This window comes from Neomonachus schauinslandi, chromosome 9, assembly GCF_002201575.2.
Source record: "Neomonachus schauinslandi chromosome 9, ASM220157v2, whole genome shotgun sequence".
Taxonomy (NCBI): domain Eukaryota; kingdom Metazoa; phylum Chordata; class Mammalia; order Carnivora; family Phocidae; genus Neomonachus; species Neomonachus schauinslandi.
The window spans coordinates 139008161-139027351 of record NC_058411.1 but is presented as its reverse complement, the minus strand read 5'-3'; the positions used below and the strand labels follow the sequence as shown (position 1 = coordinate 139027351).

General features: G+C 46.8%; 2 protein-coding genes across 5 annotated transcripts in view; both read left to right on the top strand.

Moving 5' to 3' along the window:
• The window catches only part of SEC11A (SEC11 homolog A, signal peptidase complex subunit), a 40576-nt gene extending 34318 nt beyond the window's left edge, over positions 1-6258 (top strand). For both annotated transcript variants that reach the window (XM_021680574.1, XM_021680573.1), the window contains exons 5-6: positions 5481-5538; positions 5732-6258. In XM_021680574.1, coding sequence (XP_021536249.1) covers positions 5481-5538; positions 5732-5782 — 109 coding nt within the window. In that variant the 3' untranslated portion in view covers positions 5783-6258. The remainder of the gene's footprint in view (positions 1-5480; positions 5539-5731) is intronic.
• Positions 6259-15994: 9736 nt separating this feature from the next.
• Positions 15995-19063, top strand: NMB (neuromedin B). Of its 3 annotated transcripts, none has more exons than XM_044918161.1 (3): positions 15995-16280; positions 16924-17096; positions 18788-19063. In XM_044918161.1, exons 1-3 carry the CDS (start codon positions 16124-16126, stop codon positions 18830-18832), a joined length of 375 nt encoding a protein of 124 aa, XP_044774096.1. In that variant the 5' UTR covers positions 15995-16123; the 3' UTR covers positions 18833-19063. The 3 variants fall into 3 exon arrangements, with proteins under 3 accessions (XP_044774096.1, XP_021536247.1, XP_021536246.1); XM_021680572.1 differs by having other exon boundaries at positions 18793-19049; XM_021680571.1 differs by lacking the exon at positions 18788-19063 and having other exon boundaries at positions 16924-17356.
• The last annotated feature ends 128 nt before the right edge of the window (positions 19064-19191 follow it).

The window sequence follows — 19191 nt, the reverse complement described above, 5'->3', positions numbered from 1 at the left end:
GTGTGTGTGTGTGTGTGTGTGTGTGTGTGTGTGTGTGTGTGTGTGTGAACAAGTTATAATGAGCATCTTACATACATCTCAGTGCCTCTGCCCAGTAATCATTTCTTCAGTAAATTCAAGGAAGTAGAATTACTGGGTGAAACCTATGCATACTTTAAGGCTTTTGTTAAATTTTGCCATACTGTTTTATTTATACTCTTACCAGTATAACAGTGTCCCTTTATGTGGATCTTGATTCTTAGGTATTTAATGCAGTTCTGTCTGCTCACTCTGGCCCCCTGTTTGGGTAGAAGATGCATCATCCCACAAAAGGGTACAGGAGCCAGGCTTTCACTCAAGTAACTTGTCTTTCTGAAGAATTTTTTTTATTCTCAAACTGTATTCAATATTATTTCTAAAGTCCCAACATTGAGGGGCACCTGCCTGGCTCAGTCTCAGGTTGTGAGTTTGAGCCCCGTGTAGAAATTACTTAAAAATAAAATCTTTACAAAAATAAAATAAAATCCCAACACTTTTTTTTTTTTTTTAAAGGAAGTTTTTCTTTTTCTTTTTTTTTCTTTTTTTTTAAAGATTTTTTATTTATTTGCAAGAGAGAGAATGAGAGACAGAGAGCATGAGAGGGAGGAGGGTCAGAGGGAGAAGCAGACTCCCCGCAGAGCAGGGAGCCCGATGCGGGACTCGATCCGGGGACTCCAGGATCATGACCTGAGCCGAAGGCAGTCGCTCAACCAACTGAGCCACCCAGGCGCCCCCAACACTTTTTTAATAAAAAAAAAAAAGCAATAGCCTGGTACTCACTGAATTTAAGTAACTTTCCATGAAGTATAAACATCTGGGACATACATAGTTGCATAGCAGGAGCACGGAATCTTAACCGTGCAAGGTTACTTTGTCTTGCTTATACTGCCACTTTTTTTTTTTTTAAGATTTTATTTATTTATTTGAAAGAGAGAGAATGAGAGAGAGAGAGAGAGAGCACAAGCAGGGGGAGCGGCAGACAGAGGGAGAAGCAGACTCCCCGCTGAGCAGGGAGCCCGATGCGGGACTCGATACCGGGACTCCAGGATCATGACCTGAACCGAAGGCAGCTGCTCAACCAACTGAGCCACCCAGGCGCCCAATTCTTAACTTTTTCAACCGTGAACAATTTGGCAGTCTGCTAAAGCCTATTGATACCTTCTAAGAATAATGTTGTTAAATATGTAAAGTAGTGATAATTTGGGTTTTTGGTTTTTTTTTTTTAAGATTTTATTTGAGAGAGAGCATGTGACTTGGGGCGGAGGCGGGGGTGGTGCAGAGAGAGAGGGAGAAGCAGCTCCCCGCTGAGCAGGGAGCCCGGTGCGGGACTCGATCCCAGGACCCCAGGATCATGACCTGAGCCGAAGGGAGCCGCTCAACTAACTGAGCCACCCACTTACCTGGACGCATAGCGGGTCATAGCACCTCCTTTTGTGGCGATTATGTTTATAAAACACAAACTGACAATTCAAAGCCCAACTGTACCCAAACCTTAAGAACAGCTTTTCTGCAGGGGCACCTGGGTGGCTCAGATGGTTAAGCGTCTGCCTTCGGCTCAGGTCATGATCTCAGGGTCCTGGGATCGAGTCCCGCATCGGGTTCCCTGCTCAGTGCAGAGCCTGCTTCTCCCTCTCCCTCTGCCACTCCCTCTGCTTGTGCTCTTCTATCTCTCTGTCAGATAAATAAATAAAATCTTTAAAAAAAAAAAAAAAGAACAGCTTTTCTGCAGACTGGTCTGTGACTGTGGTACCAAGTGTCTTTACACAATAGAAACATTTTTTTTTCCCAAATAGTTGCACACTAAAAAATTTTACGCTGCAGCCTAAGGCCCTAAATAAAAACAAGTTAAAACAGTATTATTGAGATATAATTCGCATATATTAGATAAAATTCACCATTTAAAAGTATACGATTCAGGGGCGCCTGGGTGGCTCAGTCATTAAGCGTCTGCCTTCGGCTCAGGTCATGATCCCAGGGTCCTGGGATGGAGCCCCACATCGGGCTCCCTGCTCGGCGGGAAGCCTGCTGCTCCCTCTCCCACTCCCCCTTCTTGTGTTCCTGCTCTCGCTATCTCTCTCTCTGTCAAATAAATAAATAAAATCTTTAAAAAATAAAAAATAAAAAAAATAAAAGTATACGATGCAGTGGGTTTCATTATATCCACAAGGTTACCCAGCTGTCAGCACTGTCTAATTTCAGAACGTAGCCACACCCCAAAAAGAAAACTCCATACTCATTTGTAGTCACTGCCCATCCCCTTTTCCCTGCAGCCCCTGGCAACCACTTAGCTACTTTCTGTTTCTGTGGATTGCCTGTTCCGGACATTTTATATAAATGGAATCTCACAATATGTGCTCGTAATTTACGTCTGGCTTCTTTCACCCAGCATCGTGTCTTCGACGTTTGTTGATGTTGCAGTGTTTAATAAAAACCATTTTAGAAAATGAAACTAATACTGAACCAACTAAGTATTTAATAGGGGGTGATTCTTTCTCAGTTGAGGAGGTTGAAAACACAGGAGGAGCTGTTTGTGAAAGAAAAGTAGGAGCAAGAGGAGAAAAGGGTGAGAGACAGGCCGGAGGCTGGGAACAGAAAATATTAACAATGAAAAGAGATGTAGAAGGGAAGCAGTAATTGAGCTCTCTGTTGACTAAAACCAGTTTTAAGGATGAGGCTTTTAAAATGTACTTTTTACTTAACGTTTGAAACAGCTCATTCTGGGGTAAAAACAGTGATCGTTTTTCAGTCAGCTACCGGGGTCCAGGCTTCCCGGATAGAGGCCCCTTTGACATCTGACAAAATTATTTTCTCCAAATATCAGCAGGTAGTTCTTCCATCTAAGGCTCCTTCCTCACCAGCACCTCCCAGGGGCATGTATTCCTCTACACTCTGCCTTCTAGATGTTAACTCAGCACAGGCTGCTGTTGGAGCTGGCTTTGTGGGTGGCATGTTTGACTTCTTTAAACCTTCTTCTGCTTATTGTCAACTCTGCTTTAGCAGAGTTTCTCCAGGCAGCGTAGGAAAAAAGTGTAACTGATTTGAACTGAAGATGACTAATGGTAGCAGCATTATGTACTTGATTAGCAACCCTTTGCTGGCTCTGTTCATGGAGGGAAACAGTGAGACAAATAATTAAATCTTTTCTTTGACTTTGGACTGCCTGTCATATTATTTGCTTACATTACCCTAAAGGCCAAGTTGCTTCCATTTCTCTTATGGTGGGGCAAGGAAAAACACACCTCAGGGGGGAAAAATATTTCCATGAATAACTCATAAACAGGCTATGTGATCACTGGGAGCTAAAGGTTCTCTGAGCATGGATACTGCGTGGAGGGAACAGTGAAGGTCTCTATCTGTGAGAATGGCTGCTGGTTGATCATCAGACCAGAATCAGCAGCCTGATACTGTTTTAGTAGAAATCACAGATACTTTTATAGCTTTTAGTCTGCATATTACTGTGAGGCATCTGCCTTCACCTTCTTAAATTAGATGATTTAAGACGTTTATTGAAAGCTACTGCTTTTATGAAGATCTGATGAGACAAAAGAAATAAGCTATTGTATTACAAAGAAAAAATACGTATTTAAAAACATAGAAAACCCCTGTCTACCATCCTAGAGCTTAGCTCTGCCATCCTGTAGGGACTTTTACTTCCAGGAGTTGAAACCAAAGCATGGGTCCTAGGAAGGGATGTTATTTGCCACCACCTGGCTGTTCCAGGCATGTCACTAGCTAGAACTGAGCTGGTGCTAGAGTGTGCAGAAGCATTATTTGGGCCTCACTTCCACAGATGCTCTGACTCAGTAAATGTGAGGAAGATAGAGCAATCTGCACTTTTAACAGGCTATCCAAGTGATTCTGATGAAGGAGGCCTGGTTTTAGGAAACATCAACTTATGGAATGGAAGTTTGGGGATGGGGAGAGGTCGGGGGGTGGGGGTGTCTGGTAATGCTGCCAGAAGGGAGAGGGGCAGACGGGGTGAGGACAGGAGACAGGAAGTAAGAGGAGTTCTTCAAAGGAAGGAAGTGCACCAAAAGACAAAATTTCTGTTTTTCAAGCTTGCCTAAGGCTTTGATAGTGGAGGTGTTATGTGGGAGGTGATTTGTTTGTGCACCTTTGGGATGATGGTGCACAGGTTGTGGATGCCCTGAGTAGAAGTATTTGGGCTATTTTAAAGTATGCAGAGTTCAGTCTCCACCTCAGCCCAAGCTCCCTCCTCTAGCACAAGGTCTAGGTCAGTATCACTGGGCCCGTTCTAGAGTCCAGTAGTAAAAGAGGAGGAGAAAGAAGAAAATTGTGCATTTGCTAACTGCCGTTTCCTCCCACAGTGACGGTACCCTACCCTGCTAACGTTTCCTTTCTCCCCTGAATTCTTACGAGGTTATGGAGTGTCTTCTCTTGGGGGGAGAAGTGAAGTCCGGGAGTACATGAGATCTCCAAGGGAAAGGAGGAGAAGAGGCCTGGACATCCAGACATTCCATCAGGCGGTGTTTACTGGATGCCTACTGTGTACGGGGGTTACATCTGGCCTTGAGGAGACAGTGGGGAGCAAGGCTGGCATCATCTTTGCCCTTATGGAGCTTAGAGTCGAATAGGAGAGACAGACACTATTCCGCTAGTTGTGCAACCAATTATGTAATAAAAAAGTGTGGTAAAGACTCCAAAGGAAATACATCAGGTCTATGAGATTATTTAACAGGTGGTTTTATCTATATCTAGTTTAAGGGGATAAACTTCAGGGGCAAAGAGAAAAAAAGAGCTAGTGAAAAAGGGATAGCAGCCAATAGGTAGGTGGAAAAATGGATTTGTGGTGTGTTCGAGAAGCCAAGGAGGGAGAGGATTTCAAGGGAAGTTTGTGGTCCTCAAAGTCAAATTCTGCAGAAATGAAAAGGAAGATGGGAGGTGAGACTGGTCTACTGCATACGGCGATTTAAGCTGTTCTGGAAGAAGTTTCGGGATCAGGAGAGCAAGAGCCAGATTACAGGTGGTTAACAAATGAGAGGGTGGCGAAATCTTAAGTACTGTAATGGAGCTCTTACACTCACTTTTTGGACTCTTAACATGAAGTACCTTGTAATGACCTGGCCGTGTTTGCATTGTCGCCCTAGCGAGATTGACCACTCCCGGAAGGTTATGACAACAAACCCAGCCCCGAGCACTGAATCCACATGTAGCGTGAGAGTCCCCATCTGGAGGCCCGAGACCTTAGGTCTGGTACTGGTTCTCCTGCACCAAAACCACATACCTCAGGCACAAGCATCTCTTTCCTCATCTGTAAAATGGTATTCCTAACTTCCCTGTCACATGAGTTGTTGGAAAGACCTAATCGGACAGTCTGTACAAATGGACTTTGTGAGCTGAAAATCCGTTTTCTATGGAAGATACTGAGAATATTCGGTAAACGAGACTGGCTACGGAGGAAGTTCTGTGATGACCGGTTTTCTGTTTGCTTGTTTGTTTAGATTTGTTCCCTATATTGGGATTGTGACGATCCTCATGAACGACTATCCAAAATTTAAGGTAAGAGCCTATAGTACATGTTTCATTAAACATGCGCTCTGTTGCTCACTTTTGGAAACTATTACGTGGGCTACGGACTAATTGGTTAGTTTAGTAATTGGTCGTGGTCACAAAAGCCAGCTCATGACTGCACTCTGAGGACTTGGACACTTTTAAAAGCTTCCCTGACTTGTGTTCTGTGTCTTTTTTCTAGTATGCAGTGCTCTTCTTGCTGGGTTTATTCGTGCTGGTCCATCGTGAGTAAGAAGTCTGCCTTGCTGTTCCTGGAAGATGCCGTACTTTTCGTTCCTGAATGTTTGGCGTAGATATTGGTCTGTGATTGGTGGAGTGCAGAATGCACATGTTGGCGCTTCTCGGTAGCAACGGTTTGCATTAGTTTCTGTTTCCACACCAGGGTACGTGTGGGCGGGTGCACGGGCACCATGGCGCACACTCAAGGGGACTCTCAATCACAGGATTTCATACGTTGTCATTGTCACACTTTCACATTTTTGTACATCAGTGAATTTTTTATATTAAAAGGTTGAGCCAAAGCCCCCAGTGTTTGTATCTTGAAGCCAAGCTTCACTTCTAAAGTGCCTACAGAGTTCTGTAAATGAAAATACAACTCTGCACGAGTTTGAAACCGTCATTCCTCCGTATAAGATGGGAATGGCATATCCTGAGGTGGTCGTAAGTCTTAACTTTTCAAATTTTAAATAAAAGACTTTGCATATTGAACCCCTTATCCCTGACTTCTGTTTGTCGGGAAAGCTTTGCCTTCCTCTGCTGGTTCTTAGCACCCTTGGGGGAGATAAAGGCTTTGATGTGAGCAGTCCTTCAGCTAAGAAGGTTGTCCTCATACTAACAACTGGTTTTTGTTTGTTTGTTTGTTTGTTTGTTTGTTTGTTTTTGTGGAGCAAAAGTGGCCGTTGGCGTTCATAGGCAATCTCTTAGCCATAGAATTGATTCTTCACTAGGGTGTGACTCAGATGTGTAGAAACACAGTGTTGCTGAAAGGTTCAGAAAGTCTCACTGGGCTGTGAAGGCTCCTCTCCTTCTCTGCACTTGAGACACTCTCAGCCCTTTCTACACGTTGGCAGTGTGCTTCAGCATCTGGAGGAAGCAGGAGAAAGGTGCCGGAGGGCAAGCGTGCTGCTTGTTTTTTTAAAACTCTCATTTGCCTGAGCCTGTCCTCTTAAGTGCCTGGCTTCGCTTTTCTCTCGTGCAGACTTAGAGAAGGCAAGGTTTAAAGTAGTGAATGCAAAGCCCAGTTGTGTCTTTCTTCCTCTCATGTTGAGGCAGTTAGGGAAAGGGCCAGTTGTAGGGTAAGCCAGTGTGTTTTAAGTACAAAATACTCTTAATTCTTTTTGTTCTCTTCTTGTATTAATGTGAAATCTGAAAGTAAGCAAATTTTCTGTGTTGGGCTAAATGGGCAGTTTCTATTATTTGTTCAGCTGAGGTGGATCAGCTGAAGTAGAAATCAGTCCACACTTTAATGTTAATGGAATCAGCATTAAAAGATGGAGACAATTTACAACTAAGAACAGTTTAAATCTTCCAAAGCTCTCCCATATAGAGAATAGTGCCATCCAAAATCCGTTAACTAGGCCTTAGTCTTTAAACTCTGGATGTGGGCTCTGAATGATCTCAACCGAGTAGGACACTTGGCACATCAGGGCTAGCAGGTGCTTCTTTGAACCTGCCAGTGAGGCTTGTATTGTACTTACATTTTCTCATGAGCCACGGAGAGTGTGGAAGCAGTCCCCCATGCATAGAATGGCAGAAAATTGCTACTCTCCCCATGTTTTTCCTCCTAATCACCTGCAGAGGATGGGGTTAACTGCTTGGCCTAACCATCGTCGCTCTGTTTTTGCAGCAACCTTTCTGGGACTGCTCTGGAGAAGTTGTGTGCTTTGCTGCCCGGTGTTGGGATCCTGGGGTTCTTTGTGATCCTAGCTTGCCTGAGTTGTATTTGTATCCTCGGCCATCCAGATTTCTCCTCCGTATACACTTAAAACATTAAATATTTTCCTCATTTGCGTATTTTCACACCCAGTTTTGTTTTTCCTCCTTTGCTGGATGCTCTCGTTGGAAGCAATAGCTAAATTTTTCTGAGAAGTAATCAAATCATTCAAAAGTATTTGAATTACTCTCTTAGCCAAAAATAAAGATTATTTTGGGAGAGAGGTTTTATGTTGTCAATTTTTATATTGTCTGGTTTAGTGCTCAAATCTAAGACTTCAGCTGGGCAATTTTTTATCAGTAAATGTAAAGCATTTTAGAGAATGTAAGACATGCTAGAGTTGTTCGATTTGGTGTTGTAATGGAATCATGAGCTCTCTGAGATTTGGCTGGGCCGGTGGGAAGTTGGGAAGGCTTGCCCACTGTGAGTATCGGGGATCAAAGAAGATGAGGACAGATAACACTTCAAGTGAGAATTTGATCATGGCGTTTTCTCTGGGCTGTGAGTCCTCCGCTGTCATCACTCCCAACGAGTAAGTCTCTTTGAGTTGTTTGCAAACGTCTGTCCTCACTTCTAGTCCCTGTCTCTCTCTTCCCTCCAAACACTTATACTTGTTGTCCTCTGTTTGCAGTGAAGCTCGTAGCAGTTGCTGCAAACAAACCCTCCAGATTTCACCTTTTCTTTGAAGGAGTATGCACCTAGATTTTTTCAGTTTCCCAGCATATTTAGCCACTTACAAGCCTTACATTTACTTCTGTCATTCCATTTCTCATGGCCATCTCCTGACTCCAGAAACAAAGTCAGTGGTTCCTTTTGCTGGGGTGACTATACGTCTCCATTTCCCTGCAGCGGGCCAGTCTGTGCCTGTTCGAGATCAGTTCCACTTGTTAATTAGTTTTAGTACCCCATTTGCTTTCAGAAGTGTCTCTTTTTGGACCATAAATGTTGTGTTGACCTTGTATTACCCCATGGGAAGTTCAGACTTTGAATTCAGCCAGCATTAAGCACTCTTGTGGTAAACTGCTATATCTTCATTTACATTATCTTACACTCTCATTTCTGCTTGTGTGAGTCTCACTTTCTGCAAAGAGTAACTGTCCTTCCTCCAACTCTCAGCATTTGCGGCCTTACGCCAGTTTGTGGATGTGGCCTCAAGTTCCCCCATCAAATGGCAAGCCCCTCCTATGCAGGGGCCCTGCTTTATAGGCGCCATACTCTGTTGTCCCAGCATGTACTACATGTTCTGTATGATCATGCAGTAGAACCAGAAGCAGTAACTTAGGGTGGCATTTTTTTTTTTTTTTTAAAGATTTTACTTATTTGAGAGAGAAAGAGAGCACGAGCACGGGGAGAGGCAGGGGGAGAAGCAGACTCCCCGCCAAGCAGGGAGCCCCACACAGGGCTCGATCCCAGGACCCTGAGATCATGACCTGAGCCGAAGGCAGACCGTTAACGACTGAGCCTCCCAGGCACCCCAGTAACTTAGGGTAGCATAATTGTTGAGCTGTTATTCTGGGGCAGAACAAATGAATCATTCAAGTGATTTGCACTTTGCAGTTATTTAGTAAGTACATTATCTTGGTCTTTCCAAATTTGAATTTGAAAACTTTCTCTCCCTGTGGTTCCATTTAAACAGTGTGTTCCCTTTCTAGAATTTTTTGTGTTAATCCTGTCTTCTTCCTTTTTATCTGTGTCCTCGGACTCTTCCTGCCTTCTCTTTTCAGTGGGAGAAGTATTGGTGTTTGTCACTTTTCTTGGGGAGTCCCAGGTTTCTCAGAGAACCTAGGCTTAAAATAAAGGCTCTTTAGGGCGCCTGGGTGGCTTAGTTGGTTAAGCGTCCAACTCTTGATTGCGACTCAGGTCATGATCTCAGCGTCATGGGATCGAGCCCTGCATTGGACTCAGCAGGGAGTCTGCTGGAGATTCTCTCTCTCTCCCTCCCCCCAACTCGCTCACTCTCTGTCTTTATCTCACTCTCAAATAAGTAAATAAATATTAAAAAAAAAAAAAAAAAAGAATAAAGGCTCTGTGATCCTTAAGTGAATTTCTTGGTCATTTGCTTTCATGTGTTACCAAGTCCATACGGCCACTAAGAACAATGTGTGAGGGCTATCTCAGCATCTGAGGGCACCCTTCTTAGAACATTTATCATTCTGGTGAGCTCCCCGAATGATCCATCTGATTCTGGCTGACTAAATAGATTGTCTACCTTCCTCAAGATGCTCCTTCAGTCGGACGGCCTATCCAGACTGTTTTCTGGCAAGGTAGATCTTTGTTACTATTCTCCCTTACTAGAACTGTAAGTAATACCAGCTAGACTTTTAGAAATAAACAACAAGGGCGCCTGGGTGGCTCAGTCGTTGAGCGTCTGCCTTCGGCTCAGGTCATGATCCCGGGGTCCTGGGATCGAGTCCCGCATCGGGCTCCCTGCTCGGCAGGAAGCCTGCTTCTCCCTCTCCCATTCCCCCTGCTTGTGTTACTGCTCTCGCTATCTCTCTCTCTGTCAAATAAATAAATAAAATCTTAAAAAAAAAAAAAGAAATAAACAACAAATATGACCCTTTGCACACAAGTGTTGGTGAGTCTGGGTGTAGAAGGAATTCTGTGTAACCAAGAAATGTTAATTAAAGACTAGAATATGCGGGCGTTACCAAAAAAAAAAAAAAAAAAGGACTTTGCATTCTAAGTGTTCTGTAGCATTCTAGGCCCTCAGGACTTTTTCCAGCCTCAGTTCTCTGCAGAACCCACATTCTTGTCCCCTTGACATTGGTCTCACTGAACAGACATCTAGTTTTCACTTATGCTGCTTGCTGTGCCTGGAGTGCCTGCTCCCTCTGTACCTGCTAGAAGCTTTCTCATTCCGCAGACACGTATTTGAGCATCTATTCGGTGCCAGATTTGGGACTAGCCACTGGGGTATAAAGATGAGTAAGGCATGGAACTGCTAAGAACTCAGTGCCTTAACCGGGGCAACATGTAAACAGGCTTTTTTTTCCCACATAGGGTCCTAAGTGGAGTGATAGATGCACAGGGAGCTTAAAAGAGGAGTGTTTTTATTCTCAGCCACGCTCTGGAGTGTGTAGCACTTCCCGCGCAGTGCTGTTGGGACTTTGCTCGTGACTCTTTAACGGCGCCCCCAGGGTGGTCTCTCTGCTGTGGGTCCCCTACCCCAACCAGCTCCTTGAAGGCGTTAAGACAAGGCCAACCTCTGGCTCATCCTTGTATATCCTCTAGTCCCTATCACAGTGCTTGTTGGCCCATTTTAGATTTATTAATAAATTGTTCCAAAAATGATTTGGAGCGGCTCATAAAGATACATCTAGTACTCTGTGATAAGATATAAAATAATTGAAGAATCTAGGGTTGAAATAAGTGTGGAAGGAAATAAAGGATGAAGTCAGAGGTGAGGTTAGTGCCCTCAAGACAAAAAGTTCTCCTGTCTGCTGGAGATCCATAGTGTTGATTCTCAACTCCTTAGGGGCTAATGTAAAGAGGGAGACAATCATTTCTATGCCTTATGGAATGGGCATAAAATGGAATTAACAACAACAACAAAAACCTTATAATACCCAAGGACCAAGAAATTTCTCTCCTGGGACCTCATTGCAAGGGCATGGTGTGATGTCCTGCAGTAATCTCTGTATTAAGTAGCCTAATGATTTTCATAGAATTATTTCAGAGAATGTTCCTTTAGTGTAGGTATAGTTTGGCAGCTTCTGCAGAGAGCCACCCCACAAAACACCAGCTACCCATCTAATCAGCCAGGAACCTCCAAACACCTTTCCTGTAGAACAGTGTTCTTTTCTTTTCTTTTTTAAGATTTTTTTTTATTTATTCATGAGCGAGAGAAAGCACATGGAGAGGGTCAGAGAGAGCAGAAGAAGCAGACTCCTGGCTGAGTAGGGAGCCCGATGCGGAGCTCGATCCCAGGACCCCAGGATCATGACCTGAGCCGAAGGCAGACGCTTAACCAACTGAGCCACCCAGGTACCCCCAGAACAATGTTCCTTAATCTTTCAAAACTCATTGCCTCTTCTAAGAACCCTAAAAATCTCATACCTCTCCTCCATTCTCACAAACTCTCCCTCAGGTCTGTTGTATCCAACCTCCATCCTCACCAGCCAAGAATATTTTATCTTGCTTTTTTCTCAAGTTTGTATTATAAAAACAAGTTATTTCTTATATACAGTTAAATTATTATATTATATATATATATTTTTAATGTTTTATTTATTTATTCATGAGAGTCAGAGAGAGAGAGAGGCAGAGGGAGAAGCAGGCTCCCCGCCTAGCAGGGAGCCCGATGCGGGACTCAATCCCGGGACCCTGGGATCATGACCTGAGCCGAAGGCAGATGCTTAACCATCTGAGCCACCCAGGCGCCCCTAAATTATTGTATTAAATGTGACTTTCAAACTATAAATCCCTATTCTACCAATCTTGGGAGTTTCTGGAATTGTACCTCCTCTTGGTTAAGAATCCTTTCTCTAGAACCCTTGCTTTAACTGGCCAGTTTATTTAGATTGGTAAGCTGGATTCCAGCTTTACATCAAGGAGTCTAGTTAAAAGAATTTGTACTCAGGCTTTATGTCAGGCAAGTAAGTAAATCACTAGCATGAGGCTTGATCAAAGCAGTCAGCCTGACATCTTATTTAAATGGAAAAAGTGAGACTGCTATAGAATGTGCTTCTCCGAATTGGTCAAAAGTTGAGGTGGATATGCTGGCCTTTTAGTCTGTCAAACAACTCAGAGTATAATAGGCATTTTGTTGACTGTGGTGTCAAGACCGCAGCTTTAGCGGGAACCTTTTCTTTCCCCGGTAACTGGCTTCAGATTGAAAGCGGACTTTGCATTTCCTGGGACCCAGCTAATAATATTGAGTACTTAGAATTTGCCATGTGTTCCGCTAAGTACTTTTGAATTCATGACAGATTTTTATTTTCTCTCATTCAGTCTTCAAAATAAACTCCATTTTACAAAAGAGAAACCACAAGTTAAGAGATTTGCCCAGGATCTCCTGGCCCGTGAATGGCACGGCCGCAACTCCAAGTCTGTTGCTTTTCTCATGTCACGGTGTTGGGCGTCATAACCCAGTCCTTGTACCTTTATAATATCTAATGAGACTCTCGTTTGGCGTAAATCCCACGACTGCAGGGCCCTTGGGAATTCTTTAGAGACTCTAGGTGGTCTTCTGTGGACTCGCTCAGATAAGCAAATCTGTTAGAAATAGATTCTCAGATTTCCAAGCATTTAAATCTCTTTGGAGTTTAAAGAGTATGAATTTGAGTTACTGAATGTCCCCTGAAATACATGACTGTCCCACCCAAATAATTATGAATGCTGGGCCTGGGCCTCGTCACTTTCTTAGGTTTTTATAAGTTCTCTGAGCATCTGTGCCATTGAGCTGAGCAGCGGCTGCTCTGGTCCCTTAGCCACTGGTGGGATTTGTCATCACTTTCTCGTTAGATGTAGGTATTTCTCCTTTTTTTGGAATATTGCCTTAAAAAAATACTTTGTGTTTTGGCAGTTTCAGTTTCTGGTACATTTCCTGACTAATGGTGAATGTTCTGATTTTCTAGCTAATTCTTATGTGTTCCCTCTGACTTTGGGAAATTGTATCCTATATCCCTGACTCTCCTCTTCAAGATTCTGCCGTTCTCCTGATTGTCCAGTCCTTTTCCATTCTGAAACTAAAGAGCAGAACCCGAGCTATCTCGCTTGTTTCTCTTCATCCTCCCAGTCCACAGAGGTGGAGATCTGTGCTCAGAGGTTTGCCAGGGGCGTGATTTTTATACGATCCTTTCCTGAGCAGCTCTGCATTTGTTGTCATTCCTTTTCACCAGACTCATGTATGTCTAATTTAAATTTCTGCTTTTCGCTTCCTCTGTTGTCCTCTGCACCTTTCATGTGCGTCAAGTCCACTATGGTTTTCTCCATTTGTGTAGTTTCTCTGCACCTAACTTGCTTTGTACTTGAATTAACTCATCTATAAAATGGGCATAATACTAGTTGTTACTACATCAAAATATAGTGTTGATGATCAAGGGAGCATGCATGTAAGTACTTTTGGAAAACGACAACAAAGATTCAGTTGTGAAAAGATGTTACTTATAATTGATTCCAATTTGATGAAAATATAGCAAATAGTAATACACGTGTCCTTTATTTCGAGCAATCTTTGATTAAAAACCATGGTGCAGTTCAAATGTTTTGTTGGTGTTGGTTATAACAGGAGTTGCCATGTATCTTTCACCCCTGAATCATCTCTGGAATTGTCTTGTGAAGCTTGTGTAGATTTTCCTGTGGCTATCCTTGAAGGTTGTAGAAACCTGAGAAGGGCCCAGTGTGAGCACTGAAGAGCTTCCCTGTGGGCCTTCACCGGCCTCACGGTCAGTCTTCCCAGTGGGATGGAGGCCCTTAGACTTCCCTTGCCATCACAGTACACTTGGGGAACGGGCAGCGGACAGCTGAGGTCTCACTCAAACTCAGAGCCTGGCACACTCCTTGGGACATCGAGCTTGGAAGTGCTGTCTTGGGCCAGCCACCCTCTCTGCCGGGCCTAATGCTTCTCATTCCCTGGACAGTGTTTCAGAACGGCTGTGGAGCTGCCACCCTGCTTCTTTCTTCAGGGCCCTCTGAGGGCTCTTGCTTGCTGTGCTAGCCTGACAGATAAAATGATGCCACTGGGGCACCTGAGGTCAGTCTTGGAGCTGTGAATGCAGGCTGTGACAGAGGAGGCTTGGCTGGAGCATAAATGAACTGGTCAGAGCAGAACTCCCAGTCCCAGGGTCCCCTGCAGAAGTGAGGGCAAACTCTAAATTCAGTGTCTGCTCCCTTTCTCCCCTGAGAAATCTAAACCAACTTGATGTTTACACTTGTGATGATAAAATGGGAGTGGATGTGGTTTAGGGAAATAGCATCTGCCCTGCGTGACTTTGAGGGCCTGATAGAGTGGTCCAAACAGACCCGAAGTCTGATTCTAGTGTGACGTCTGGGCGAGTGACTCAACCTCTGAGCCTGTTTCCAGTTAAAAAATGAGAGATAAACCTACCAAATAAGGTTCCTTCAAGCATTGAAGTGAAGCAGCACTCAATTAATGCCAGCTCCCGTGTGTTCCCGCTAATTTCTATGTCCGTAGGCCAGAGGAGAGGGAGGGGTCACAAAGGGAATGGTTATTATGGGAAGGTGATAAGAGCTATATCTGTACACCACGGCTGAGCAGTGACAAGAATGCAGAGAGGTGTAAATGCCAGGGTGGGGGATGAGAAGCACGGAGACTGGGGAAAAAGCCAGGGCCAGAAATGGAGTGTCCCTGTCCTGTGTGTCATGCTCCTGGGAACTCAGCATGACATCCAGCCTCTGCTGTATACTTCCCCTTTTAGAGTGGTGGTCCACAGAGCTAGCTGGCCTTGCTGAGCTAGATACGTGCAAGGGCAATACCAAGTACCATTATCGAGCCAGACTGGGGAGTAGGTTCTGTCACAGCCGCACTGTGCAGAGCCCAGAATCCCGGGTTGGTCTGCACCCTGCTCCATCATTCACTCCTTTGGCACTCCGTTTCTCCAATGAGATGGTAAACTCCCTTGGGGGCAGGGAATGATCTTTTGTCTCCCCTCCTCCTCTGCCTAGCATGGTGCTCCTGAACATTGGTGTTGAGTAAACATTTAAGCAAAAATAAATGTATTATTCTGGAGCACAGTGTTTTACTCATTAAGTGATGGCACTGACCCCAAAGTTCTTTCCAAGGCACGTGTGGACTTGGGAGGACGAGAGTGCTGGGTGTGAGAGGCCCGTCCTATAGGGCTGCTCCTTCCTGCCACAAAATAATTGTGCTTAAAAAATGTAAAATTATTACAAATAGAGCAACGTGGTTATTACTATTTCACAGTTGAAGAAAGTGAGGTTCAATGAGGTCACACAGTTTATATATGAATTCCTGGTCCGGTGCTCTTTCCATTTTCCTGACCCGGAGATCTGCCTCCTGCCCAAGTGCTAGGCCAGGCTCCCCCCAGTACATCGTCCATTCTTGGGGTGGGGGGTGCTCACTATCTCACCATCCATCACTCTGCATTGCCAGCCCGAGCACTTGCTGTGGTTTCTACACCACCTGGGGAATGCTGGCGGTGAGAGGGCAGAGAGCAGGGTGAACACGGTCACACCCCCTCAGAGGGAGGGCCCGCAGGCATTTTACGGCTCGCCTAGTGCCTGGCACTTTGCTGGGCACTGTAGCGCCAGTCTCCTCCCCCGCCCCGACACTTTTACTCTTGTAAAGAGAGGTTCCGAGGCGAAGTAACCACTCGTGGGCCTAAAGCCAGTGGGAGCGGCTAGGCGGCCGCCAGGGAAACGGGCTTTGCCCCGGGTCAGGATCCTCCATGGGACGGTGGTGCACATGGACGCCAACGCCCTGCGGAGGCGATGCCCACGCGGGCGCAGAAGCTTAAGCGCTCAGCGCCTGGGGTCCTGCGGGGCGGGGCGTCCTGCGAGGGCGGGGCCGGGGCGGCTGCGAGCGCACCGGGGGGCGGGCTTCTCGTAGCAGGCTCCGCCCCCCAGGGGCGAGGATTTAAAAGGAGGGAAGGAGGCGGCCTCAGCTCCAGCGGCTGCGAAGCGCGCCAGGGGTGGAGGAGCGGCGAGGGTACAGCCATGACCCTGCGGGCGGGGGGCGCTCGGCTGCTCGGCGGACTCCTGCTCTTCGCTCTGCTCGCTGCCGGCGCTGCGCCACTCAGCTGGGATCCCCCAGAGCCCCGCAGCCGGACCAGCAAGATCGGAGTGCACCCGCGGGGCAACCTCTGGGCCACCGGTAAGTCTTCGGGACCCGGGCAAGCGCCCCTCACCCTGCTCTGATCCCATTTTCCTTCTCAGGCCGTTCCTCAGCCACGGACACTCGTGTTCGCGTTGCTGAGGACCCTGGAACTCGTCTAATTTAATAGATGGGAAACTTGAGACCCACACAGTCCGGTGACTTGGCTACGATCACTCAGCCAGTTAAAGCAGAGCTGGGGTCGGATCCTTCATCTGCCTGCCAGCCGGTGCCCCTTGCCTTAGGCAAGAGTCTACTGAATCTTCTTCTAACCTCTGGTGTGTCTTCTCTTTGCACCTCCACCTTCCAGACACCTCTTCATCCTCCACTTTCCTCCTTGCCCTCTCCTGTCCCTCCTGTAAGCACGCAGCACTACTGGCAGGCTTTCTCCCTGGCCGTGTGCCATCTACCCTCCTCCCAGCTGTGCCACCCTCTCCACCATCTCTACCTGCTCAGGAAAAGCCCAGGTACAGGCTTTGCTGCCACCCAGGGGTATTTGTGTCTCCTTGGAGAAGAGGTGGAGGGAGACTGACCTCGGATCTTCCTGTAATGAGAACTGAAAGTTGGGAGAGATGGGGAACTTTCCCACTGGGATAGGATCCTCGCTCCCCAACTTCCTTGTGTCTTGGCACCTCCTTTCTAGGTCACTTCATGGGTAAGAAGAGTCTGGAAACCCCCAGCCCATTCCTCTTGGGGACAGCTCCCCACATCTCTCTGAGGGACCAGAGACTGCAGCTGAGTCATGATCTGCCCAGGATCCTCCTGCTCAAGAAAGTTCTCGGCATGAGCCTTAGCGGCCCAGCACCTCACCCCCAGGTGAGCCAAGCTCCTACCTCAGGCCAAGGAGAGGCCCAGCCAGGGCTGCTGCTGGTTCCAGCATTGGGCATCGGGTGTGACAGCCCCTTGCCCGCGAGGTGTGATGGGCCCCAGAAAGCCAGGGATTCCAGGCTCTCCTTGTGATCCAGAGTCAAAGGGAGAAGACTTCAAAGAAAGGTAACTGACCTTCCCAGCAAACCTCACAGAGCAAGAAGTAGGAAAGAAGTTTCCCCTCACCTAGTTCCCAGTCTGAAGTCACAGCCCAGGATTAATTAGCCAGCCCCTTGCAGCAGGACCTCCCTGCCACACACAGACTTGCCCCACCCCAGCGGTCCACCTTTGCTGCGCCTCATTTGTACCTGTGGTTACAGTTGGGACCCTGAGGCCCAGAAAGGAGAAGAGTCAGCATCCAAGACAGAGTCCAGACCTTGGTCAACCCGACCAGTGCTCTTCCCCGTCGCTCATCTGCCTCCGTGACCCTCAGTGCAGGGTTTCTCAACCTCAGTACTCCTGACATTCTGGGCTGGATAATTCTTTGTTGTGCGGGCTTCCCTGTGCATTGGAGGAAATTTAGTAGTATCCCTTGTCTCTACTCACTGGAGCATCCTCCTCCCCACACCCCATTTGTGACAACCACAAAAAAATGCCTCCAGACATTGCCAGAGCTCTTGTGAGGGGAAAGGGGCAGGAGCCTAAATTACCCCTGGTTGTAAACCACTGACCCCAAAGCTAGAGCCAAGCCAGCTTTAGTCTCTACCCTGGCAGGAGGGCAGCTCCTCCATTCCCTGCTCCTGGTGCTGTCCCCGGCCCACACCACCTTCCCTTGTACTTTGTTACGATGCCCAGAAGGCAGCGTAGTGTGGTAGAATGTGGGTTCCCGTGACAGCGAGCTAGGCTCATAACGCAGCTATTTTGTAGCCGTGTGACCTTAAAGGCCTCATCTTCCTCATTTATAAAATGAGGATGATAGCGGATAGCACCCATCTTGTATTAAATGGGACCATTTGTGTCATGAGCTCAGCGTGATGCCTGGCACATAGAAAGCACTTAGTAAACAGGAGCTCTTACCAGTCTGTGAGCTCCCTGGGAGCACCTGTCACAGACTCACCATATCCTCCACTGTGCCTAGCATATAATGCTACATTTTGAAAGAAGGGAGGGGCATTTCCTAGAGAAGGTCCAACTCCATCCCCAGTCAACCTCCCTGGCACTCCTCATGCACAGAACCCCCAGCCCCTGGGGACCTCAGATATAAGGGCCAGCAGCTTGGGCTGGCTGGCTCTGAAGGGAGATGATGTCACCTCTGGGGCTGTCAGTCTCGAAGGCCTCAAGCATGCAGACCAACTGGCGAACCTCCCAGGAAGCACTACCTAGCACTGGGGGATGGGGCTTCAGAGGTGAGGTCTGGGGCAGAGCTGGGGGCAGGGAGTGGAAACACTGACACTGGCCCAGGGCCAGGCACATAACGCGGACTTTACTTCCATGATCTCCTTGACTGGCACAAGCACTCTGAGAAAACCACTGCCCCGACCCCTTCCAGGCCTCCTTCAGGGGGAAAGGTGCCAGGGGGGCCTGCCTGAGCGGAGAGCCTGCCCCTGCCTACCTCTGTGGATGCCTCACACATAGGAATGGCAGGACGCCCCTGTCATGTGCCCCCTCTGCCCAGGTCAATTCTGTGTGTTCCCGTTCAGTACAGGAGGCCGCTGGTGCAGATGCTGCAGAAGGGATGCCCCTAATGAGGAAGAGACGCCACCGTGACTTAGACTGTGCCCACCCAGGGAAGGTGCTGAGCAGGACCCCGGCGGTGGCCCCATCTGGATGTAAATAAACCCTGGGCTCAAATATCTGTTACTCCATTACTGTGATTTCTGGTTGTGCCTCCAGGAATATTGCCCATGCAGACACAAATTATGTCCCTGCTGTATTTCTTGTTTCCGTGTTGAAGTTGTGAATAAAACCCTGCTCTTTATGTAGAATGTCTGGGCCTCTCCTTCCAGCCACATTTGAGGGCATGGGAGGGAAAGGGGGCTGGAGGACGGCATGTTCAGTGAGACAGTGCTGGCTCGAAAGAGCCAAGAAAACTTCATGACACCAG